This window comes from Staurois parvus, unplaced genomic scaffold (genome assembly GCF_062004578.1).
Source record: "Staurois parvus isolate SC_StPar_1 unplaced genomic scaffold, SC_StPar_1.0 ptg000272l, whole genome shotgun sequence".
Lineage (NCBI taxonomy): Eukaryota > Metazoa > Chordata > Amphibia > Anura > Ranidae > Staurois > Staurois parvus.
Genome location: NW_028318068.1, coordinates 1232468 through 1258752, shown reverse-complemented (window position 1 = coordinate 1258752; position 26285 = coordinate 1232468). Strand labels below are relative to the sequence as shown.

General features: G+C 45.5%; 1 protein-coding gene across 2 annotated transcripts in view; it reads right to left on the bottom strand.

Moving 5' to 3' along the window:
• HDHD2 (haloacid dehalogenase like hydrolase domain containing 2) overlaps nucleotides 1-26285 on the bottom strand; it is a 77630-nt gene that overhangs the window by 31305 nt on the left and 20040 nt on the right. The window contains exons 4-6 of one of the 2 annotated variants that reach the window (XM_089681593.1): nucleotides 24362-24446; nucleotides 5401-5617; nucleotides 1151-1214 (exon numbers count right to left, since the gene is read on the bottom strand). In XM_089681593.1, coding sequence (XP_089537719.1) covers nucleotides 1151-1214; nucleotides 5401-5617; nucleotides 24362-24446 — 366 coding nt within the window. The remainder of the gene's footprint in view (nucleotides 1-1150; nucleotides 1215-5400; nucleotides 5618-24361; nucleotides 24447-26285) is intronic. The other variant, XM_089681594.1, reaches the window with a different exon arrangement.

The following is a 26285-nucleotide window of genomic DNA, read 5'->3' as shown; positions in this document are numbered from 1 at the left end:
AGGCTGGTGGTGGTGGTGTCATGGTGTGGTGGATCCACCCTGCCTTGTATCAATGGTTCAGGCTGGTGGTGTCATGGTGTGGTGGATCCATCCTGTCTTGTATCAACGGTTCAGGCTGGGGGTGATGTCATGGTGTGGAGGACCCATCCTGCCTTGTATCAATGGTTCAGGCTGGTGGTGGTGGTGTCATGGTGTGGTGGATCCATCCTGCCTTGTATCAATGGTTCAGGCTGGTGGTGGTGGTGTCATGGTGTGGTGGATCCACCCTGCCTTGTATCAATGGTTCAGGCTGGTGGTGTCATGGTGTGGTGGATCCATCCTGTCTTGTATCAACGGTTCAGGCTGGGGGTGTCATGGTGTGGAGGACCCATCCTGCCTTGTATCAACGGTTCAGGCTGGGGGTGATGTCATGGTGTGGAGGACCCATCCTGCCTTGTATCAATGGTTCAGGCTGGTGGTGGTGGTGTCATGGTGTGGTGGATCCATCCTGCCTTGTATCAGTGGTTCAGGCTGGTGGTGGTGGTGTCATGGTGTGGAGGATCCATCCTGTCTTGTGTCAATGGTTCAGGCTGGTGGTGTCATGGTATGGAGAATCCATCCTGCCTTGTATCAACGGTTCAGGCTGGTGGTGGTGGTGTAATGGTATGGGGGAGATTTTCTTGGCACACTTTCGGCCCCTTAGTACCAACTGAACATCATTTAAATGCCACGGCCTACCTGAGTATTGTTGCTGGCCATGTCCATCCCTTTCTGACTCCAGTATCCCCATCTTCTGATGGCTCCTTCCAGCAGGATAATGCTCCATGTCACAAAGATCAAATCATCTCAAACTGGTTTCTAGAACATGACAATGAGATCACTGGACTCCAATGGCCTCCACAGTCACCAGATCTCCATCCAATAGAGCACCTTTGGGATGTGGTGGAACGGGAGATTCCCATCATGGATGTGCAGCCGACAAATCTGCAGCAACTGCGTGATGTTATCATGTCACTATGGACCAAAATCTCTGAGGAATGTTTCCAACACCTTGTTGAATCTATGCCACGAAGAATGAAGGCAAAAGGGGGTCCAACCCGGAACTAGCAAAGTGGACCCACTAAAGTGTCCGGTGAGTGTATGTGCCGGGGTTATGTTCCCAGATACTCACCTGTTCTAACTAGGATGCCCAACATTCCGGTATTCTGTGCCCCTCCGATGTCATCCCTGGAGTCCTGCATAGAGAAAGCAGAAAATGGTTCAATATCCATCTATGTTTTATTTATTGTTACACCAGTTCTGGCTTTTATACAGAAGTGAGCGGATGCATTTGTGTCGTGTTTATCACACATTCACATTGACTTATATGGGGGGGAAAAGCAAACTAATCTACTGACACCAGTCCATCCCAAAAGCCCATTCACACTAGGCTAGGCTTTGTACATACGGGATTCAGTATCTGGAGACCAGCGTGTACACATAGCCTTTCTTTCATTACCCCATTATGAGGGGTTCCCACCATCCCTGTGCTGAGTTCCTGGGTCTGTACACCCGCTGTGCCCATTATGAGGGGTCCCCACCATCCCTGTACTGAGTTCCCGGGTCTGTATATCCGCTGTGCCCATTATGAGGGGTTCCCACCATCCCTGTGCTGAGTTCCCAGGTCTGTACACCCTCTGTTCCCATTATGAGGGGTTCCCACCATCCCTGTGCTGAGTTCCCGGGTCTGTACCCCTGCTGTGCCCATTATGAGGGGTTCCCACCATCCCTGTGCTGAGTTCCCGAGTCTGTACCCCTGCTGTGCCCATTATGAGGGGTTCCCACCATCCCTGTGCTGAGTTCCCAGGTCTGTACACCTGCTGTGCTCATTATGAGGGGTTCCCACTATCACTGTGCTAAGTACCCGGGTCTGTACCCCTGCTGTGCCCATAATGAGGGGTTCCCACCATCCCTGTGCTGAGTTCCCGGGTCTGTACCCCTGCTGTGCCCATTATGAGGGGTTCCAATCATCTCTGTGCTGAGTTCTCAGGTCTGTACACCCACTATGCCCATTATGAGGGGTTCCCACCATCCCTGTGATGAGTTCCCAGGTCTGCACACCTGCTGTGCCCATTATGAGCCGTTCCCACCATCCCTGTGCTGAGTTTCCAGGTCTGTACACCCGCTGTGCCTATTATGAGGGGTTCCCACCATCCCTGTTTTTATCCTTTATCATGGAGGATGTAACAGGATGATTTAGGACACATAGAGGTGGATGGAAACACCCATAAATCCCAAGTGGACAGGAACAGACTTGGGAATTGCGGCGGGGAATATCCAAGACACCTACGAATTTTGGGGCTTACTCAGTTCCAGGATGCTCTACTTATTACTAAAATATGTTTAGGGGATGGATCTATAAAGCTTTCCACATCCCGCCTACCATGATCAATCCGTACATCAGTGTACAATGCGATCTATTGGCCTCCAGGGGGGGGGGACGCTGGTTTCTTGCACTTCTCTGCATATTCAGCACTTGGCTGTGAACTCTCTGATTGTGGAGGTAATGGCAAAAAAGACCACTAGAGGTCAGTGCTGCACTGCAGACTTTGGCTGCTGCTGTATGCTGGATGGGCAGTTAAGGTCCCCCCCTCCCCCCCAGTCTGTATAAAGGCGACCATACACAGCGATTTATAACTGATCTAGGGACCACCACACACTAACAAGCGAATCGACAAAACTCTGCCACGGCCAATCAACGCGGCACAATGGAAATCAATTGAGAGCTCCCAAAACCATTCCAACTTGGGGCCCCCGCTTTGTGATTTTCATTGACATCAATCAGATCCGATCTCACCTCTGTACACCCCCACAGCAACCTTTACATATTTGTCATATTACATATGCCTGGAGTTTTTCTTTTTAGGACCAACAAGGCTTTCCTTTGGTGATGTTGTCTTTCAAAAATATGACCTGATGCTGGGTTTGTTATTTTTCTGTAACTCTGTTCAGCTAGTGTTGTGATCCAGGCACCCCTGTCAGACAGCACAGCCAGGACACAAGGAGAAAGAGCAGTAGTGACTGATCCTAATTACAGGAAGCATCTGCAGAGAAGCAGCATTTCACCCGGGATTACTGCACAGATCTGAAATAAATACACAGAGCACACCTAAGATTCAAGTTCCTCCGCAGCCTCACCCTATAAATGGACAGTAAACTTTGCCAATCTGCTCTCTCCTCCTATCAACATGCTGCTTGCACTACAGTACAACTGATTGGTTCTTTGTGCTGCTTCTTCCTCAACTAGTTGGAGCTCTGTACAGTATGGAGTAATTATGGAGTGGATACTTGAACAACCCTGGCATTTGTTTATTGAATGAGCTAAGTCTGGAGGAACTCCCAGTACTCACCAGCAGAAGCCCTCTTCAGTATTCTAAAGGCAGAGAATATTATAAATTTGGTGAGTGCACACCCGAGTGGGGGCGCACTGTGAGCACTGTGTATGTTTTTCAACACCGTATGATTTCTATCACGGGAAAACTTTCATCACTGGACTTTATTTATTTATTTTTGTATCACTGGACTTTATTTTTGTATCACGGGACTTTGTTAATTTAATTTTGTATCACTGGACTTTTTTAATTTATTTTTGTATCACTGGACTTTTTTAATTTATTTTTGTATCACTGGACTTTTTTAATTTATTTTTGTATCACTGGACTTTTTTAATTTATTTTTGTATCACTGGACTTTTTTAATTTATTTTTGTATCACTGGACTTTTTTAATTTATTTTTGTATCACTGGACTTTTTTAATTTATTTTTGTATCACTGGACTTTTTTAATTTATTTTTGTATCACTGGACTTTTTTAATTTATTTTTGTATCACTGGACTTTTTTAATTTATTTTTGTATCACTGGACTTTTTTAATTTATTTTTGTATCACTGGACTTTTTTAATTTATTTTTGTATCACTGGACTTTTTTAATTTATTTTTGTATCACTGGACTTTTTTAATTTATTTTTGTATCACTGGACTTTTTTAATTTATTTTTGTATCACTGGACTTTTTTAATTTATTTTTGTATCACTGGACTTTTTTAATTTATTTTTGTATCACTGGACTTTTTTAATTTATTTTTGTATCACTGGACTTTGTTTATTTTTGTATCACTGGACTTTGTTTATTTTTGTATCACTGGACTTTGTTTATTTTTGTATCACTGGACTTTGTTTATTTTTGTATCACTGGACTTTGTTTATTTTTGTATCACTGGACTTTGTTTATTTTTGTATCACTGGACTTTGTTTATTTTTGTATCACTGGACTTTGTTTATTTTTGTATCACTGGACTTTATTTGTTTTATCACTACGTTTGTTTTGCTCACTATAGTGGGTTGATTTGATCACTGTTTTTTTTGGTCACTGTGAATTGATTTATCTATTTATTTTATATATTTATATAATTTTCACTAAAAGATATTTTGAAGATATATGATAAATTAGTTGAGACAGGAGATAAAAAAAAAAAAATCATTTTTAGGGGGAGGGAAGGGGGAGGGGTTAAGTGTTGTGTACTTTTTTTTTTTACATTTTCTAAACATTTTGTACAATAAAATTTATTTTTCTTCACTTAGGGGAGACAAATTCTATGTGATGATTGTTCTTTTTGGTGACAGGTTTATATTAATGAGACATCAGGGGCCTCACCAGCCCTCCAATGCAGATAATAAAGTGCAGATCTTGCTCCACTAGCTTCTAAGTGACACCGGGACCCAGAAGTGACATTTTACACATCATTTCGGGGTTATTAGCTGGAAGGGGAGATCAGAGGTCACTGATCCTTCTACTAAACCAGTCCCAGAACAACCAATGGGTGTGTGGATCCCAGGAAACATGGCGGGGCATGCACAGGAAAGGGGAAGGGGGGGGGAGGACTAGAACTTACGGGAGTGGGTTGAAGCGATCTGGCAGCTACATAGTCACCAAATTGCTTTTATCTGACTACTGCCTTGTCAGAATTACACACACTCCTGGCGGCTGAAGTATTGCAAAACTATTTGCCGCCACTGACTTGCAGGGGCAGCTGCTGGGATCTCAGTTCCTACTGACATAGGCACACCCCCAGAACTACATCTCACAAAAGCCCTTCCCTTGCACACAGTGAGAGTAAAGTTGTCAGCATTGTTTTTCCAGGATAGAAATCAATGTCTGTATATGGAGTGGGGAGGGAGATAGGTGGAGTTCTGTAGTCCAGTAGGCAGGGCTGACAACACTGGATGGGATTTCAGTGCATGTGTTGTCAGATCAAACAGGAAGTTGGGGGATTTTCTTAAAGGGATAAACCATGTGAACATATGAGTGTATTGCAGAGGTGTACTGAATACATAGTTTCTATTTTTCCTGACATACATTTTAAATTCAACAATTCCAACTCACATCTCCGATCATGACAGCCTCCTCTGGGCTGCAGCCTGTGCTCCTCAAGGCCTCCAGGAAGAAAGTCTTCTCCGGTTTCCCAACCACGGTGGCTTTGGTGTCAGTAGCATACTCCAGTGCTGTAACAAATGGACCGGGGCCCAAGGCCAAGCCGTCCTTCCTCTTGTAGTACCTTGCCTTATGGATGGCAATGATTGGTGCTCCATCCAGGACCAGCCTTAAAGGAAAACACAGAAAGCTAGATGTAAGAGAAGCCTCCGAACTCGGGAAACTTTAGTGCATTGGGGTCATGGATGTCTATTCATGATTCTCTTGGGACCTCTAGTACAGGGGTCTCCAAACTTTTCAAACAAAGAGCCAGATTACTGTCTTTCAGACTTTAAGGGGCCCGAACTGTGGCCCGTGGGAGTAAGCAATGCCCCAGCATTGCTATTAGTGGGAGAAATAGTGCCCCACCCTTGGTGTCGGTGGCAGGAACGGTGCCCCACCGTTGGTGTCGGTGGCAGGAACGGTGCCCCACCGTTGGTGTCGGTGGCAGGAACGGTGCCCCACCGTTGGTGTCGGTGGCAGGAACGGTGCCCCACCGTTGGTGTCGGTGGCAGGAACGGTGCCCCACCGTTGGTGTCGGTGGCAGGAACGGTGCCCCACCGTTGGTGTCGGTGGCAGGAACGGTGCCCCACCGTTGGTGTCGGTGGCAGGAACGGTGCCCCACCGTTGGTGTCGGTGGCAGGAACGGTGCCCCACCGTTGGTGTCGGTGGCAGGAACGGTGCCCCACCGTTGGTGTCGGTGGCAGGAACGGTGCCCCACCGTTGGTGTCGGTGGCAGGAACGGTGCCCCATCGTTGGTGTCGGTGGCAGGAACGGTGCCCCATCGTTGGTGTCGGTGGCAGGAACGGTGCCCCATCGTTGGTGTCGGTGGCAGGAACGGTGCCCCATCGTTGGTGTCGGTGGCAGGAACGGTGCCCCATCGTTGGTGTCGGTGGCAGGAACGGTGCCCCATCGTTGGTGTCGGTGGCAGGAACGGTGCCCCATCGCTGGTGTCGGTGGCAGGAACGGTGCCCCATTGTTGGTGTCGGTGGCAGGAACGGTGCCCCATTGTTGGTGTCGGTGGCAGGAATGGTGCCCCATTGTTGGTGTCGGTGGCAGGAATGGTGCCCCATTGTTGGTGTCGGTGGCAGGAATGGTGCCCCATTGTTGGTGTCGGTGGCAGGAATGGTGCCCCATTGTTGGTGTCGGTGGCAGGAATCGTGCCCCATTGTTGGTGTCGGTGGCAGGAATCGTGCCCCATTGTTGGTGTCGGTAGGAGTAATAGTATCCCAAGAGCCGGATAAAGGCAAACAAAGGGACACATCTAGCCCAGAGGCCGCAGTTTGGAGACCACTGCTCTAGTAGATAACAGACACACCTGACCTGGTAGTATGCAGGCTTTGTGAATTATTTTGAGAAACCAAAACCATTAAAAAAAAAAAAACACATCATCTGGAGTCTCATCTAACACAAGGCCAATTGTGGGCCAGTGCCTAGGACAGCAGGGTTGGAGGGAGCACCACTAAACTTCAACATGTTATAATCACAATAACTTTTTAGCTTGCTTTCATCTTCTAAACATTTGTGGCAGAATTCACTGCAGGGGGGGAGAGGATGATGAGAGGAGTCAAAAGACTCTCTGCAGTTCAGGAAACCTGAAATTGTAGGAGATCCCTTCAGGCTTGTGTATCTAGCCTGACTGGACATCCTGTGGAAACCAACGCCCTTTCTCTCGTTTGTTGAGGAATTCCTCTGCATATAAAGCAGGCAGCACATTGCCTCCAATAATTCATTGTAGAAGAATGTTTTAATAAAATAAATCACGACACAAGGGGCGGGGCTGGTAGAAAAGGGGCGGGCCTGTGCCTAGGGTGGTATGTTGGCTAAATAACAACTACTCCTTGAAGAAAGTATTGTTAATGAGTGACAGCTTAAAGGATATGTACACTTTAATCCAGCAATTGTTCTAATGCCCGCAGGCGCTGCTGATTCCCTCTACATATATACAGACCTCAGATCAGACAATCACCGATACAGATAATGTGACTGACAGCCAATCACCTGCAATGCTTCTCTACTACTCCAACCAACACATTCCACAAGTGCAGCATCGGGAGTCCATCACTCAATGGACGGGTATAGCTGCCGCCTCTAGGAGGTTTGGACACTAGGCGAATCTTAAAAGGCACAGCCCCATCTAGTGGCTCTACCCCGGCACAGTCCAAACTTGTACATTTTTTGATAATGATCAGTATTTCGGGTTCACAAGACATTTGTGATCTATGATTAATGGTAAGTAATGTAATGGGTTACTTGTTATTTATTGATCTCAAATGTTATACATTCTTGTGTTAAAAATGTTGTTACTAAGTAAAGATATTGTTGTTAGATACACATGAACTGCTCCGTTCACAAAAAAAAAAAAATACTCTTGCAGTGGCCACAACCCCCCCCCCCCCACTCAAAACTGCAAGGGTTAAGTCTAGGGGGTTGCAGAAGAGCCTGTATTACATACCCGACTCCCCGCTCCAGGACTGGTCTCCTCTACCAAAACTCTGGTCTGTGGGTGGAACCTCGACGTCATCACGTACACTGCAGGGTTATCCACTCTGTATTTTCTGTGATGGATGCAGGAGTGTGACCGAAGCCTGGAGAAGCTTACAGGGGATGCTGTGGTAGATTGGTTGCATGGACTGAGGGAACCTGCTGGAGCGGGGAGGCAAGTATGTAAGCTTCTTCTGCACCCCCCCTAGATCACGTGTCAAAGACAAGGCCCGCCAGGCCATTTCATATTGTCCTCACACCTCTCCTGCAGCTGCGGCACCCCCACTCATCTCAGCAGTCGGCAGCAGAGAGGAGGACAGAACTCCTACAGATCCTGCACCTCTCTGTGTTCAGCAGACTCCGGCAGCTGACTCCAGCCCTTCTGGTCCTCCTCCAGACCCTGCACTTTCTGCTTCCCAACTGCACCCTCAGCTTTTTCCCGGCAACAGCACAAGGTAAGGGGAGGGTGCACCGTGATGTAAGAGAGGGTAAGGAGGAGGGGCTCCTGACATCTGATGTAAAGGGGGGGGGGGGTGGCGAGTGATGGGCATCTTTGGGCTTCTAGTTTATTAAACGAATAAAATCCGCCAATCACAGCCGTCCTTTTTGTTTAAAGATCTCAGCGGTCCACTCTGTGTAAACGTTATTGTTTTCATTTGAACATTTGCTGTCCCTCTGAGAGGCAGTCCACCGCATTAGACTTGTGGTTGCAGCGCACTGGTGCAGCATTTACAGGGTTAAACCTGTCATCAAGGAGGAGACATCCCACATCCTCACCCTTTAACCCTGTAAATGCCGCACCTCGGCACTGCAGCCACATGCATTATGCACAGTTGCAGGTGGGTTGCAGCACAGCTCTGTACACTTATATGGGCGCCCTTCCCCAGCGGTACAGCTTGCCAAATGCAACATGCTGAGTAACGTTTGGTGCAGCCACTGCATGTGTACAGTCCTGAGTGGCTGCATGTCCTTCTTTAGGTGGGCAGTCAGGGGGCGGACAAAACCTTGGCTCAACTGCCTACTTTTACCAACGCCTGACTGCCCATATGAACTGGACCTTAGATGGCAGTAAAAGCAGGCGGTCAAACAGCAGTTTTATCATCTCCTGACCGCCCACCTAAATGAATGCATGCAGCCACTCAGGGCTGTACACATACTGCGCCTGCGATGCTTTGTTTTGCAGCTGTGGAAAAAATGAAATGATAAGTCTTATGCAGGGGTGGTCAATTTTCTTGGTACGAGGGGGGGGCCTCAAGTGCGCCCATCGACATCACCAAAGGACTGCACCTAAAATGTTGACGAGCATGATACAAGAGATGGTCAGAAATTGCAGACATGGTACAAGAGGTGGTCAGAGACTGCAGACATGATACAAGAGATGGTCAGAGACTGCACACATGATACAAGAGATGGTCAGAGACTGCACACATGATACAAGAGATGGTCAGAGACTGCAGACATGATACAAGAGATGGTCAGAGACTGCAGACATGATACAAGAAATGGTCAGAGACTGCAGACATGATACAAGAAATGTCAGAGACTGCAGACATGATACAAGAAATGTCAGAGACTGCAGACATGATACATGAGATGGTCAGAGACTGCAGGATTGATACAAGAGATGATCAGACACTGAAGACATGATACAAGAGATGTCAGAGACTGCGGACATGATACATGAGATGGCCAGAGACTGCAGACATGATACAAGGGATGGTCAGAGACTGCGGACATGATACATGAGATGGTCAGAGACTGCGGACATGATACATGAGATGGCCAGAGACTGCAGACATGATACAAGAGATGTCAGAGACTGCAGACATGATACAAGAGAAGATCAGACACTGCAGATATGATACAAGAGATGGTCAGAGACTGCAGACATGATACAAGAGATGGTCAGAGACTGCGGACATGATACATGAGATGGCCAGAGACTGCAGACATGATACAAGAGATGTCAGAGACTGCAGACATGATACAAGAGAAGATCAGACACTGCAGATATGATACAAGAGATGGTCAGAGACTGCAGACATGATACAAGAGATGGTCAGAGACTGCAGACATGATACAGGAGACTGTGAACATGCTATAGGAGTTGATGGAGACTGGGAACATACTTCCAGAGACAATCATAGACTGGAGACATAATAAAAGAGACTGCTAGAAATCACAGCTTTAACAGGGCCGTAAGAAAAAACAGATTAGTGTCCCCAGAGGCCCCGAGGGATGCACAGAAAGTGCCAAAGGGCCGCAGGTTGAACATCAGGGGCCACACTACAACTGCTCTGTAACCATGTGGAATACATGTGATTGCGGGTGGTCGGTCGGCCACTTTTCAGAGGGGTAGGGAGGGCCGGTGTGAACGATCCCGATGACAAATGATAAAATCCGGCTCCTATGGACGACAAATATTTCTGTTTCCTCTATGAATGAGAATCAAGTTCCTCCGGCGTCACCGTCCTACACAATAAATATGGACTTCTCTTTTCTGAGTGCGGCCCCATAAACCCGCCGTCATCCCATTACAACATCTCACTCCACTGATATCAGGAGGAAGAAGAACAGAAAGAGACAAGGCCGTGCCAGGAGAAGGTGGTGGCGGGAAGTACGATCACATGACATTAACCCTTGTCGCTCAACTTCTCCGCTTCACATTTCTTGGAAAGCCCAAGTCTATCCACAGCAAAGGATGCTGGGAGGCTGAACCACCTGCCACTGTCTGACGTCAAAGAACTGAGCATGTGAGGTCTCACTTCTCTTGCTGCGTTCACCATATTGAAAGAAAGAAAACGTCTGTGCCCCTCTCTGATTTAGTTTCACTAAAGACATAATTTTCCCTGGCTGGGCTCACTGGCCAGTAAGAGAATTCCCAATGGATGGCAATAGGTGGACTTATCCATAAAGCCATAGAAAGGCCCAATAAAGTGAAACTAAACCCCAGAGAGGGGCACTGAAGAGCCTTCCTGGCTAATGAAAGTAATGGCCGGTATATTGTGGTGTCTGGACGTAGATGTGATCTCCAGCTGAATGAATGCTAAAGCACTGTACAGTATATCATCATCAATACAATACTTTTTTTCAGTCACAAAATATTTTCCTCAAAAGCCATAAAGGACAATCTACACTGCACAAAAAAAATGAAAGGAACACTTTATAAACACATCAGATCTCAATGGAGAAAAATCTCCTTCCAGATCTCTATACTGATATGGACGGGTAATGTGCTTGGAACGTAAGGATTCCCCATCGTTTGATGGAAATGATCAACCTACAGAGGACTGAATTCAAAGACACCCCGAAAATCAAAGTGAACAAATGATGCAACAGGCGAGTCCATTTGGCTGAAATTTCATTGCAGCAACTCAGAATGGTCCTCAGTAGATTGTATGGCCCCCACATGCTTGTATGTATGCCTGACAACATCGGGGGAGGCTCCTAATGAGACCATGGATGGTGTCCTGGGGGATTTCCTCCCAGGTCTGGACCAGGGCATCACTGAGCTCCTGAGGTGCAACCTGGCGGCGTCAGATGGATCAAAACACGACATTCCAGAAGTGTTCTATTGGATTTAGGTCAGATGAGCGTGGGGGCCATTCAATGGTATCAATTCCTTCATCCTCCAGGAACTGCCTGAATACTCTCACCACATGAGGCCGGGCATTGTCATGTACGAGGAGGAACCCAGGACCCACTGCACCAGCGTAGGGTCTGACAACCAGTCCAAGGATTTCATCTCAATACCTAATGGCAGTCAGGGTGCCATTGTCTAGCCTGTAGAGGTCTGTGCGTCCCTCCATGGATATGCTTCCCCAGACCATCACTGACCCACCACCAATATGGTCATGCTGAACCATGTTACAGGCAGCAGAACGTTCTCCACGGCTTCTCCAGACCCTTTCATGTCTGTCACATGTGCTCAGAGTGAACCTGCTCTCATCTGTGAAAAGCACAGGGTGCCAGTGGTGGACCTGACAATTCTGGTGTTCAATGGCAAATGCCAATCCAGCTCTATGGTGCCGAGCAGTGAGCACAGGACCCACTAGAGGACGTCGGGCCCTCGGTCACCCTCATGAAGTCTGTTTCTGATTGTTTGGTCAAAGACATTCACACCAGTGGCCTGCTGGAGGTCATTTTAGATTGTAAGCTCCATGAGCCGGGCCCTCCTATTCCTTCTGTACTGAAATGTATTGTAATTGTACCGTCTCCCTTATATTGTAAAGCACTGAGCAAACTGTTGGCGCGATATAAATCCTGTATAATAATAATAATTTTGTAGGGCTCTGGCAGTGCTCATCCTGTTCCTCCTTGTACAAAGGAGCAGATACCGGTCCTGGTGATGAGTTAAGGACCTTCTATGGCTCTGTCCAGCTCTCCTAGAGTAACTGCCTGTCTCCTGGAATCTCCTCCATGCTCTTGAGACTGTGCTGGGAGACACAGCAAACCTTCTGGCAATGGCACGTATTGATGTGCCATCCTGGAGGAGTTGGACTGCCTGTGCAACCTCTGTAGGGTCCAGGTATGGCCTCATGCTACCAGTAGTGACACTGACCCTAGCCAAATGCAAAACTAGTAAAAACAGTCAGAAAAGATGAGTAGGGAAAAAATGTCAGTGGCCTCCACCTCTAAAACCATTCCTGTTTTTGGGGGTCGTCTCATTGTTGCCCATCTAGTGCACCTGTTGTTAATTTAATTAACACCAAAGCAGCTGAAACTGATTACCAACCCCCTCTGCTACTTATCTGACCAGATCAATATCCCAGGAGTTGATGCTAGACTCTGATTACAAAGTGTTCCTTTAATTTTTCTGAGCAGTGTATTAGCACCAAACGCTTTTGCAAAACCAGATACTGCCATGTAAAAGTAGAAGTGACATCATCACTGTGCTGTAGCTAGCCTGTGCAGACAGCTGAGCTGTGGGAGGGGCCCAGCAAGGTCTCATCCATTACAGGCTGCCTTCAGAGAACTACAGGAGGGGGTCAAGACAAGTCCAGTCACTCTGCAAAAGGAGGAAGAGCAGCAGTGAGCGGTCTTTATTACAGGAAGCTCCTGCACAGAGGGGAAGTCCCACACTGCATTGCAGCACAGATCTGGAGGAAATACACAAAGCACACCAAGGTTCAAGGAAGAATACACTCAATGTCATTCTTAATGGCTCCCCAACACGCCTTACGATGGATGTGCGGTGCAGCAAACAACGCAATAATGTGTGATGCAGCGCAATGTCAAACATTTATCAGCAGTGCAACAGATGTGAACAAACGGCACTGCATCACACCAGTGCGCCTAATGCGTGTCATGCACATTACCGAAAAACATGATGTGAATGGGCCCCAACACTGCAGCTGTAAATGGAGCCCTCTGAATACCCCCTCAGGACCCGGAAGGTGGAAAGTTTCCCGCACATGTTCCTTTCTGCACGCATGCAAGTGGTCAGAGCTGCTCCAGGGACTTATCACACCCGTATCTGCCCTCATAAAGATTACAGATATCTCGCTGCAGCTCCAGCCATCAGCACAGCCTGATTATCAGCGCCTATCACACCCTTCCCGGCCTGACAACCAAACAGTGCAGATTAACCCATTACTATTATTGATTCACAGTATAGTCTCCTGGTGACTATAGGACAAATGTGGAAAATAAATAGGTGTCAGGAATTTGTTCAGAGGAAAAGACCGGAATTCTGCCCTGACAAGTGGATTCTCCACCACGACAATGCTCCTGCACATGATGAATTAAGGCCCTGGCCTAGAAATCCATTCCGAAACTTGACCAACCACTTTATTCCCCTGACTTAGCACCCTGCAACTTTTGGCTGTTTCCAAAACTAAAAAACGCCCTAAAAGGACACAGATTTGATGACATTCTGGACATCCAGTGAGTCACAACAAAGAAACTGCGCAGCGAATGTTTCCAGCAGTGGTGCAGTCATCTAGAAAAGTGTGTTGCTGCACAAGGGGAATACTTTGAAAGTGACAACAGCAACAGTGTATAGGTAAGCAAACATTTTTTTAACCACCTCCCGTCCAGCCATTGTATATAAATGGCCGGACGGTGGCAGCGCAGGGTCGGGTGGCCGTTTATAAATGGCCTCCCCGCACACTGCTTGTGCACGCTCCCTGGGAGCGCGCAGCACCACAATCCGGTGCCCACTGTGTCTGGTGGACACAGTGGAACACCGATCGTCAGACGGGACCTCTGTGCGAGGTCCCGATCATGTGATGACTGATTGGCCAATGAGTGATCACATGCAGAGTAGCAAGCAAGATGTCACTTCTGACATCATTGCTTACTACGTGTGAAATCTGTGAATGATCACAGTGGTCACATGGTACAAGGCTATTCACAACAGCCTTGTACCATGTGACAAGCTGCGACCAATCACAGCTCACACAGTAGTTCTCAATGGCTGCAGGAATGCCAGAGAGAAGAAGAAATTATTGCTTTTGCAGCCTTTATGGGTGTAAAAGCAATCAGTGTAAAAAAAAAAAATCTTCATCACCCCCCACAAGTAGTACAGTGTCACTATGGTGACACTGTACTGCTAGGGTGACACTAAGTAAAAAAAAAAAACCATAAATAATAGAAAAAATAAAAATATGTTTAAAAATTATAATTTTTGGTTATAAACTAATTTTGGTTATTTTTTTTTTACTAAAACGATAATGGAATAAATTTTGGCCAAGATTTATGAAGAAATATTTATTTGCAAACTTTTATAAGAAAAACACTTTTTTTCAAAATTTTTGGACTTTTTTATTTACATAGCAAAAACAAAAACTTCCCAGTGTAGAATAAACACCACCAAAATAAAGCTTTATCTGTCTAAAAAAAATGCTAAAAAATTCATATGGGTCCAGTGTTGCATGACCGCGCAATTGTCATTCAAAGTGTGATAGCACTGAAAGCTGAAAATTGGCCTGGGCAGGAAGGGGTTAAAAGTGTCCGGACTGGAAGTGGTTAATACAGCCCGTTCCAGGAATTAAATTGTCACACCTTGCACTGTATATACTTTGTTTCGTCCATCTTTGCCTGGTCTAGTGAGGTCTCAGGTCTTTGCCCACCACCATGGACAGAAGGAAAGGAAGGTTTTAAATGCAGCAAAGAACAATGTTCACATAATTATGTAAGTGCCATTCTCTCGAGCGCTGGGGCGAGCCTGCCTCAGTGGGCGTGTCCATGACACCCTGAGCTTACAGCAAGTGGGCTGATGAGGCTGGCCGTCAGCCAACCTGGAGGAAGGACTCGGTTGCAGGACAGAGTATATTCCGGGGGGCAGCTAAAACAAGAGGAGTGCTGCACAAATGTCATGTTTTTGTAGTAGTAGAGAGTTCTACCATGTTAGCCATTGATGAATGCAGAAAACTGGAGTACCGTTGATCGGCTAAATGCAAGTGTAATGGACGAAGAGCTGGTGAAACCTGACGAAGTTACGTCAAAAGATCTCATATTTAAGGACTCAAATTAGCCAATAAAGTGTATCACGTAAGCTCCAAACTTTCTCCACTTTATTTTAAAATTCCACGAGATTTAAAATACCGTATTTTTCACTCCATAAGATGAACTTTTTTCCCCCCAAAAAAATGGGGGGAAATATCTGTGCGTCTTATGGAGCGGCCGGCCCAGTATTCCTCCCATCGCCACTGCCGTCTTCTGTGGCGGCACCAGGCAGGGCCCAAAGCAGCTGCCCCTTAAAGCAGAGGCCCGGCTGAAAAAAAAAAAAAAAAAGTCAGCAGCTACAAATACAGCCACTTACCTGTCCCTCGGTCCAGTGGTGTCCTCACCACCGCTGGTTTCACCGGCCGTCTTCTCTCCCCGGTGCCGGCATCTTTAATGTGGGCACCCAGCTGTGACAGCTTCACTAGCGGATACCCACTGCACATGCGCGAGAAGCGCTGTGCTTTGTGAATGAACCTGTCACGTGTCCCAGAAGATTACGGGGAGGGAGGGGGGGAGGGAGGACAACTTCCATTTCCAATCGCCTAGGCCGCTCCCCAAAGGTCTGCAGTCTCTGGTCATCTCCTGTAGTATGTCCGCAGTCTCTGGTCATCTCCTGTACCGTGTCCGCAGTCTCTGGTCATCTCCTGTACCGTGTCCGCAGTCTCTGATCATCTCCTGTACCGTGTCCGCAGTCTCTGGTCATCTCCTGTACCGTGTCCGCAGTCTCTGGTCATCTCCTGTACCGTGTCCGCAGTCTCTGGTCATCTCCTGTACCGTGTCCGCAGTCTCTGGTCATCTCCTGTACCGTGTCCGCAGTCTCTGGTCATCTCCTGTACCGTGTCCGCAGTCTCTGGTCATCTCCTGTACTGTGTCCGCAGTCTCTGGTCATCTCCTGTACTGTGTCCGCAGTCTCTGGTCATCTCCTGTACTATGTCCGCAGTCTCTGGTCATCCCCTGTACTATGTCCGCAGTCTCTGGTCATCTCCTGTACTATGTCCGCAGTCTCTGGTCATCTCCTGTACTATGTCCGCAGTCTCTGGTCATCTCCTGTACTGTGTCCGCAGTCTCTGGTCATCTCCTGTACTGTGTCCGCAGTCTCTGGTCATCTCCTGTAGTATGTTCGCAGTCCATTGGTTCAAAATATTTTTTTTCTTGTTTTCCTCCTCTAAAATCTGGTTGCGTCTTATAGAGCGAAAAATACGGTAATAATAATAATTTATTATTAACTATATATATATATTGTTATATAATAATTATATAATATTAGATATAAAATTGCGCTAAAGTTAGGCCATACGGCTTAAAATAATAAATATTAACCACTTGCTTCCCAAGCCTATTCTGACACTGATCTCCTACATGTAACAATCATCGTTTTTCTGCTAGAAAATTACTTAGAACCCCAAAACATATATGTTTTTTAAGCAGAGGCCCTAGACAATAAAATGGTTTTTTTTAATGTTGCCCGGTATTTGCGCAGTGTTTTGTTAAATGCAATCTTTATGGAAAAAATACACTTTAAAAAAATGTTACTGTACACAAACACAATATAATACCCATTTTTGAGGTAAAATATAAAAGATGATGTTACGCCGAGTAAAAAGATAACTAACACGTCAAGTTTTAAAATTACGCACGCCTGTGGAACAGTGCCAAATTACGGTACGTTAGAATCTCTACAGGCGACGCTTTAAATGCCTTTACATGTTACCAGTTTAAAGTTACACAGAAGTCCGGGGCTAGAATTATTGTTCTCGCTATGACGTTCGCCATGACGCCTCCCATGTCTAGTGCGATTACCATTTGCATATGAATGCAGGACAAAGGCATGTGTTCTCCTTTGTGTGCAAGCATGGGGGATATAGCACTTTAAAAAATTTAAAATAAATAATAATTAAAAAAAAAAAGTAAAGTTTTATCGATCACTCTTACTGCTGTCACATGAAATGTAAACATCCCTTGTGACAACAATCAGCAGTGACAGGTCTTCTTTACTGAGACATCTGGGGTCTATTAGACTCCTGATGCCTCCTGTGACCTTAACAGCATCAGTTGAGACCAAGATCAGTCTGATCCGAGGCTTGTACAAGCTAGCAATAGCTTGTAAACAAAACACTGAAACCGTCAGGGACATATACAGGTTGCTTCCGATGGTTTCTAATACCATAGAGGTGAAGGTTCCGGAAGGGAAGGGGGGGGTGTTTTAATGACTTCTCCCGCCACCTGTAAAAGCAATCCAGTGGCTACTTAGCCTCTAGAGTGGCTTTTCCATTTTAGGGAACTGCCGGCTGAAAAGAAAAGATACCAGGATGATGCCTATGGCTGTATGCATCATCCCGGAATAAACCCTTCAACCAGAGGACATACAGGTACAGTGGGGATCAAAAGTTTGGGCACCCCAGCTAAAAATTTGTATTAATGTGCATAAAGAAGCCAAGGAAAGATGGAAAAATCTCCAAAAGGCATCAAATTACAGATTAGACATTCTTATAATATGTCAACAAAAGTTAGATTTTATTTCCATCATTTACACTTTCAAAATAACAGAAAACAAACAAATGGCGTCTGCAAAAGTTTGGGCACCCTGCAGAGTTTATAGCATGCACTGCCCCCTTTGCAAAGCTGAGACCTGCCAGTGTCTCAATCATCATCTGGGAAGACCAGGTGATGTCAATCTCAAAGGTTTTAAATGCCCAGACTCATCTGGCCTTGCCCCAACAATCAGCACCATGGGTTCTTCTAAGCAGTTGTCTAGAAAACTGAAACTGAAAATAGTTGACGCTCACAAAGCTGGAGAAGGCTATAAGAAGATAGCAAAGCATTTTCAGATGTCAATATCCTTTGTTCAGAATGTAATTAGGAAATGGCAGTCATCAGGAACAGTGGAAGTTAAAGCAAGATCTGGAAGACCAAGAAAAATATCAGACAGAACAGCTCGCAGAAAAGCAATTCAAACCCCACGTTTGACTGCACGATCCCTCCAGAAAGATCTGGCAGACACTGGAGTTGTGGTACACTATTCCACTATAAAGAGATACTTGTACAAATATGGTCTTCATGGAAGAGTCATCAGAAGAAAACCTCTTCTACGTCCTCACCACAAAAATCATCGTTTGAACTTTGTAAATGAACATATAGACAAGCCTGATGCATTTTGGAAACAAGTTCTGTGGACCGATGAGGTTAAAATTGAACTTTTTGGCTGGAATGAGCAAAGGTACGTTTGGAGAAGAAGGGGCACAGAATTTAATGAAAAGAACCTCTGTCCAACTGTTAAGCATGGGGTTGGATCAATCATGCTTTGGGGTTGTGTTGCAGCCAGTGGCATAGGGAACATCTCACGAGTAGAACGAAAAATGGATTCAATAAAATTTCGGCAAATTTTGGATGGTAACTTGATGCCATCTGTGAAAAAGCTGAAGTTAAAGAGAGGATGGCTTCTACAAATGGATAATGATCCTAAACACACCTCGAAATCCACGGGGGATTACATCAAGAGGCGTAAACTGAAGGTTTTGCCATGGCCTTCACAATCTCCTGACCTCAACATAATTGAAAATCTATGGATAGACCTTAAAAGAGCAGTGCGTGACAGACAGCCCAGAAATCTCAAAGAACTGGAAGACTTTTGTAAGGAAGAATGGGCAAAGATACCTCAAACAAAAATTGAAAGACTCTTGGCTGGCTACAAAAAGCGTTTACAAGCTGTGATACTTGCCAAAGGGGGCAGTACAAGATATTAACTCTGCAGGGTGCCCAAACTTTTGCAGACGCCATTTTTTTGTTTTCTGTTATTTTGAAAGTGTAAATGATGGAAATAAAATCTAACTTTTGGTGACATATTATAAGAATGTCTAATCTGTATTTGATGCCTTTTGGAGATTTTCCATCTTTCCTTGGCTTCTTTATGCACATTAATACAAATTTTTAGCTGGGGTGCCCAAACTTTCGATCCCCACTGCACATCCTTTTAGGCATTTCAAGCCACCCCTAGAAGAACGCAAGCAGCTCTACTTGCAAGCTTCTGTCTGCTGTCAATCTTCCTGTAGATTGGTAACCTGCATCCCAGATCGGTATCAACAACCGTCAGGATACATAAGATTGCAGCTCAGTGTCAGTTTATTACCCCGGCATAACGGCAGCGGGACCATTGACCTGCATCAGACCGGGGTTCACCCCCACCTTCCATCACGCTCTCCTATATAGGGAACGGTGGTGGTGGAATTATACCGTATACAAGTTATAGAGAAGTGCTGTGTAGTTGAGAACATCAGGTTCTATCAGGGGTGATAAGATAACGCGGCTGGGAGATTAGATAAAATTGGGGAGGGTTTCCCATGCACCCTGATGACCTTCGTCTCCCTCTGCAGGCGAGAATGCGATTATGGGCATACCAAGGATGCAGCGATTATCTGAAAACCCTTATCAGGCCATAGAAGTGATACAGCTACAGATAACATTTTCACTTTTTTTCTAAGGAATTAGCAGCATAACTTGTTTGTTTCTATTATTTGTTTCTTTAGATGAGAATGTAAATAATTTTATCAATATACACTATATTACCAAAAGTATTGAGACACCAGTTCAAATCATGTGATTCAGGTGTTCCAATCCCCTCCATGGACACAGGTGTATACAATCAAGCCCCTAGACATGCAGACTGCTTCTACAAACATTTATGAAAGAATGGGTCGCTCTCAGGAGCTCAGTGACTCCAAGCGTGGTCCCGTGATAGGTGGTCACCTGTGCAATAAGTCCATCCGTGACATTTCCTGGCTACTAAATATTCCACGCTCAACTGTTAGTGGGATTATAACAAAGTGGAAGCAACTGGGAACAACAGCAACTCAGCCACCAAGTGGTAGGCCACGTCAGATGACAGAGCGGGGTCAGCGCATGCTGAAGCACACAGTGCGCAGAAGTCGCCAACTGTCTGCAGAGTCAATAGATAAAGACCTCCAAACTTGGTGTGGCCTTCAGATTAGCACAACAACAGTGCGTAGAGAGCTTCATGGAATGGGTTTCCATGGCCGAGCAGCTGCATCCAAGCCTTACATCACCAAGTGCCATGCAAAGCGTCGGATGCCGTGGTGTAAAGCACACAGCCACTGGACTCTAGAGCAGTGGAGATGTGTTCTCTGGAGTGACCAATCACGCTTCTCTGTCTGGAAATCTGATGGATGTGTCTGGGTTTGGCAGTTGCCAAGTGTAAAGTTTGGTGGAGGGGGGATTATGGTGTGGGGGTTGTTTGTCAGGGATTGGGCTTGGCCCCCTAGTTCCAGTGAAGGGAACTCTTAAGGCATCAGCATACCAAGACATTTTGGACAACTTAATGCTCCCAACTTTGTGGGAAGAGTTTGGGGATGGCCCCTTCCTGTTCCAACATGACTGCACACCAGAGCACAAAGCAAGGTCCATAAAGACATGGAGGAGCCAGTTTGGGGTGGAGGAACTTGACTGGCCTGCACAGAGTCCTGACCTCAACCCCATAGAACACCTTTGGGATGAATTAGAGCAGAGACTGCGAGACAGGCCTCCTCCCCCGACATCAGTGCCTGACCTCACAAATGTGCTTCTGGAAGAATGGTCCAACCTTCCCATAGACACCCTCCTAAACCTTGTGGACGGCCTTCCCAGAAGAGTTGAAGCTGTTATAGCTGCAAAGGGCGGGGCCAACTCAATATTGAACCCTACGGACTAAGAGTGGGAGGCCATTAACCTCTTGCCTACAGGGCACTTATACCCCCTTCCTGCCCAGGCCAGTTTTCAGCTTTCAGTGCTGTCACACTTTGAGTGACAATTGCACGGTCATGCAAGACTGTACCCATATGAAATTTTTATAATTTTTTTGTGACAGATAGAGCTTTCTTTTGGTGGTATTTAATCACCTCGGGGTTTTTTATTTTTTGCTAAACAAACCAAGAACTGAAAATTTTGAAAAAAAATTTTTTTTCTTAGTTTCTGATATAACATTTTGTAAATAAGTGATTTTTCTCCTTCACTGATGTGCGCTAACGAGGCTGCAGTGATGGGTACTGATAGGCTGCACTAATGGGCACTGATAGGCGGAACTGATAGGCGGAACTGATGAGGAGGCACTGGTAGGTGGCACTGGTAGGCATTACTGATGAGCACTGAAAGGCAGCACTCATATGGCACTGATAGGCAGCACTGACAGGCACTGATAGGCAGCACTGATAGTTGGCACTGACTGGCACTGATAGGTGACACTGAAAGGCACCGATATATGGCATTGATCTGCACTGGTAGGCACTGATATGTGGCATTGATGTGTTACTGATGGGCATTGGCAGGTGCCCTGATGATCTATGTAGATGTCCCCTCTGAGTAATGCCGATTACCGGCTCTCCTCTCCTCTCCTCTGTCAGTGTGACAGTTTGTGAGGAGAGAACCGGCATTTCCTTATTTACATACGATTACCTGTGATTGGACACAGCTGATCACATGACAGAGCCAACGTCTTCGGCTCTTTCTGTTGATCGGTGATCCGCTGTGTCCGGGGGCCACGCTGTGTGCCCCCAGAGCTGCGTACGTGCAGTTAGGAGTAGGAGGATGTCATATGACGTCCTCCTAGAATGAGGGAACGTTATTGTGCCCGTCATTTCCTTATATGGCAGGCGATAGGAGGTTAAAGTTCATGTGCGTGTAAAAGCAGGCAGCCCAATACTTTTGACAATATAGTGTATGTTAAAGCAGCATTAAACCCAAAATATTTTCTTTTATTGTTATCTAACACTCCCCTCCCCCAAGACTGACAATGCTGCTGTCTGCTGTTCCCCCTGTGCTCCTTCATCCAGAGTGGAGGCGCTCTAATACAGGAGGTGTGCTACTAGCTAGATCACCGGGTGAAAACAGAGGGAAAAAAAGACTAAAAAAAGAAAACAAATGCAGGCAACACATTTAAAGACTGGTAAGCACCCCCAGCTCTGATTTACAAAAGCTGGTACTTAGACTGGCTTCTGTCAGAAGGACAGCTGTGCACACAGTCCGAATGCCGGACCGTTCCTGATGATTTCCATTGCTACTTTGATGCAACTTTGGATGGGTGAGACTCGGATGCAACTTTGGCTGGTGACTTTGGCTTTGACTGTTGTCACATTGATAACCTTAAGACTCGACTTTCATATGACTTTTGAGAGTTTACATTGCAGTCTATGGCACTGATGTAGCATTAAAGTCGTATCAATGGAGGTCAGCTTTAAGTGCAACTTTAAGTCACATAGATTTGAACGGCTTCCATTGAAATATATGGGCTGCGACTTCTCATGCAACTCTATGCATCCAAAGTCACATGACAAGTTGCACAAGTGTGAATGGAGGCTAACTGATGCAGGCCATAGATGGGTCGAAAATCGGCCGATTTTTCTTCCGAAAATAAAATCAGCCGATTTTCGGATGGTTAGTGGGTTAATTGTTCGGCCGTTTTTCGGTATTTTGGCAGATTTTTTTTATCGGTAAAGTTGGAAAAAGATCGGCCGATTTTCACAGCAATTATGGGCAAACCAGCTGATCTTCTTATCGATAAAAAATCTGCGCATGAGCAGTGACCTGCAAGAGGAAGACAAAAAGAAGAAAAAGAAGACGAAGAGGATGAAGAAGAAGAAGAGGAAGAGGAAGAAGAGGATGAAGAAGAAGAAGAGGAAGAGGAAGAAGAAGAGGATGAAGAAGAAGAAGAGGATGAAGAAGAAGAGGAAGAAGAAGAAGAAGAGGATGAAGAAGAAGAAGAGGATGAAGAAGAAGAAGAAGAGGAAGAAGAAGAAGAAGAGGATGAAGAAGAAGAAGAGGATGAAGAAGAGGATGAAGAAGAAGAGGATGACGAAGAAGAGGAAGAGGAAGAAGAGGATGAAGAAGAAGAAGAAGAAGAGGATGAAGAAGAAGAAGAGGATGAAGAGGAAGAAGAAGAAGAGGAAGAAGAAGAAGAGGAAGAAGAAGAAGAGGAAGAAGAGGATGAAGAAGAAGAGAATGAAGAAGAAGAGAATGAAGATGAAGAGGATGAAGAAGAAGAGGATGAAGAAGAAGAGGATGAAGAAGATGAAGAAGAAGAGGAAGAAGAAGAAGAGGATGAAGAAGAAGAAGAATTCCAGTCCGGCAAAAAGTGTCCCTGCAGAGAGCTCCGCTATTTCTTTGACAGTGCTTTTACATTTATAGCGGTTGCAACAATGTATCTTAAGTTTCTCGTAGTGTTAGGGTTTGTTTACATTTGAGCTTGCCCTTTGAAGAGTGATCCATGGTGGATGACTTTTCAGAGGGTGTTTGACAAGCAGTGAAAAGGCATTATGTTGTTTCCTCACCGCCTATTTAACGCCTAAATTGCTTGCATTGCCTGCAGTTGCAGCTCGGCTCCATTCACTTGAATGGGTTGCAATCAGTGGGTTTTATTGTCTTCCAAACGTGTCAGGGGGGATCATTTTTGCCATGTAGGGATGCAAAGCATCGCAGCCGTGGCATCTAGATACTCCCATATGACTGCTTTTGCAACTTATAGGGGGAGGTAAAAATGCAGCTCAATTGCCTATTTTTACCACTCCCCACAACTACAAGTGTAAACCAGGCCTTAGTGCAGCAATGATGGCAAGAATCCACTCTAATACAGATGTGTGACAATCACCAATCACAATCAAATGACCGTCAGACATAACTTATAATACGAAGAGCTCAGTGACAAGGTGGGATTAGTTCCCTTTCAGCAAATACTTTTCCTTTAACTCACAAATCGGAAATGAGAAGCTAATTGCCGGAAAGCCTGATAACTGGGGCACGAATATTGGCGTCTTTATACACATTTCTTATTAAAGCGCTGATAGAACGGTATTACGCGCCTCACTAGGTCCCGGCGGAGCGCAGAACAGAATTAATCCTTCGGTAAAACAGTATCCGGCCAATTATAGGGACGGCGAGCCGCAATCAGGACGGCACTCACCTGAAGGCCTTGTTCATGGTTTGGTAGTTGAAGTGCTCCGGAGCTAATCCTATCAGCACTGCGTTGGGACCGTCGCTGGTGATTCCTGGGAGCACAGAACGGAGAGGTCACTAGGAGAAGATTCGCCAGTAATTGAATTGTACATGCAGCCTATCAGTTAGTCATGCTTCAGTACGAAGCCCAAGGTGCAAATTCTCATCAATGCAAAAAAAAAAAAAAAAACTTTCATTCTCCGACCGATATTAAAATAGTCTTTATAGGAAACGCACCTTTCCTCGGTTCTCGCTACAACAGGATTCTCATTACCTTCTTCACCGGGATGTCAATGGGTCCATACCCCAATGTATCTAAATGGGATTCACCATTTAAAGACGATGAAAAATACCTGGGTAGTATTCTTTATATTGATTATATTTTTATATTATACCTCATATTGTATTATATTATACCTTGTATTGTATTATATTATACCTCATATTGTATTATATTATACTTTATATTATACCTCATATTGTATTATACCTCATATTGTATTGTATTATATTCATTCTCATGTTATACCCAGCATTATAGCTGATTATACCTTGTATTATATTATATTATACCTCATATTGTATTATATTAGATTAGATCAGTGGTTCTTAACCTGGGTTCGATCGAACCCCAGGGGTTCGGTGAGTCAGTCTCGGGGGTTCGGCGGAGGTGACCCACACTTGACTCATATGATTTGTGATGACATGCCCAGTGGTCGGCAAGCCGCGGCTCTTGTGTGCCGGGCGCCCGCTCCCCTCCCTCCTCTCGGGCGGCAGGGACTCAAATGCAATGATTGGCCAGTCTCGCTGCCACTCACATCCTGATAGCCAGTGATTGGCTGTCAGGATGTGTGTAGGCGGGGCAGCGTGACGAACGTGAGAGGAGCTAGGCTCCTCTCACAGTCCGCCCTGAAGACCGGAACGGCGCGGGAATACAGCGAGAGGAACGCGCGGAGCAAAGGTAAGTGAATTGACACAGGGGGGACTTGGGAACTTAATATGGGGGATGAATTAATATGGGGAATGAATTACTATAGGGGGGATGAATTACTATATGGGGGATGAATTACTATATGGGGGATGAATTACTATGGGGGATGTATTACTATATGGGGGATGAATTACTATGGGGGATGAATTACTATATGGGGAAGGAATTACTATAGGGGGAAGGAATTACTATAGGGGGGATGAATTACTATATGGGGGATGAATTACTATATGGGGGATGAATTACTATATGGGGGATGAATTACTATAGGGGGGATGAATTACTATATGGGGGAATGAATTACTATATGGGGGATGAATTACTATGGGGGATGAATTACTATGGGGGATGAATTACTATATGGGGGATGAATTACTATATGGGGGATGAATTACTATGGGGGATGAATTTTCATACCGTTTGTTACAACATATCTTTGCGAGCAATCCTTTTCGAGGATGCTGGACATAAAGACGAAGAAAAGGAACAGACTTTGTTGCGAAAATGACATGAGAGTGGCACTTGCCAAGGTAATGCCGCGCATTTCTGAACTGGCCTCTGAAAGACAACAGCAGAAGTCACACTGATTTGCGGTAAATATTCATTATTTTGTTTTTGTGTGAAAATCATGTTTTAATGGTTTTGTTCTTTGTTCTTAATGGTTTTGTTCATTTTGTGCACCTATGTATAAATATATACCTATGTTTTGAATTTTAAAAATCATATTTTATTTTTCCAATTAAGAAGGGTTCGGTGAATGCACATATGAAACTGGTGGGGTTCAGTACCTCCAAAAAGGTTAAGAACCACTGGATTAGATTATACCTCATATTGTATTCATTCTCATGTTATACCCCGTATTATAGCTGATTATACCTCATATTATACCCCGTATTACAGT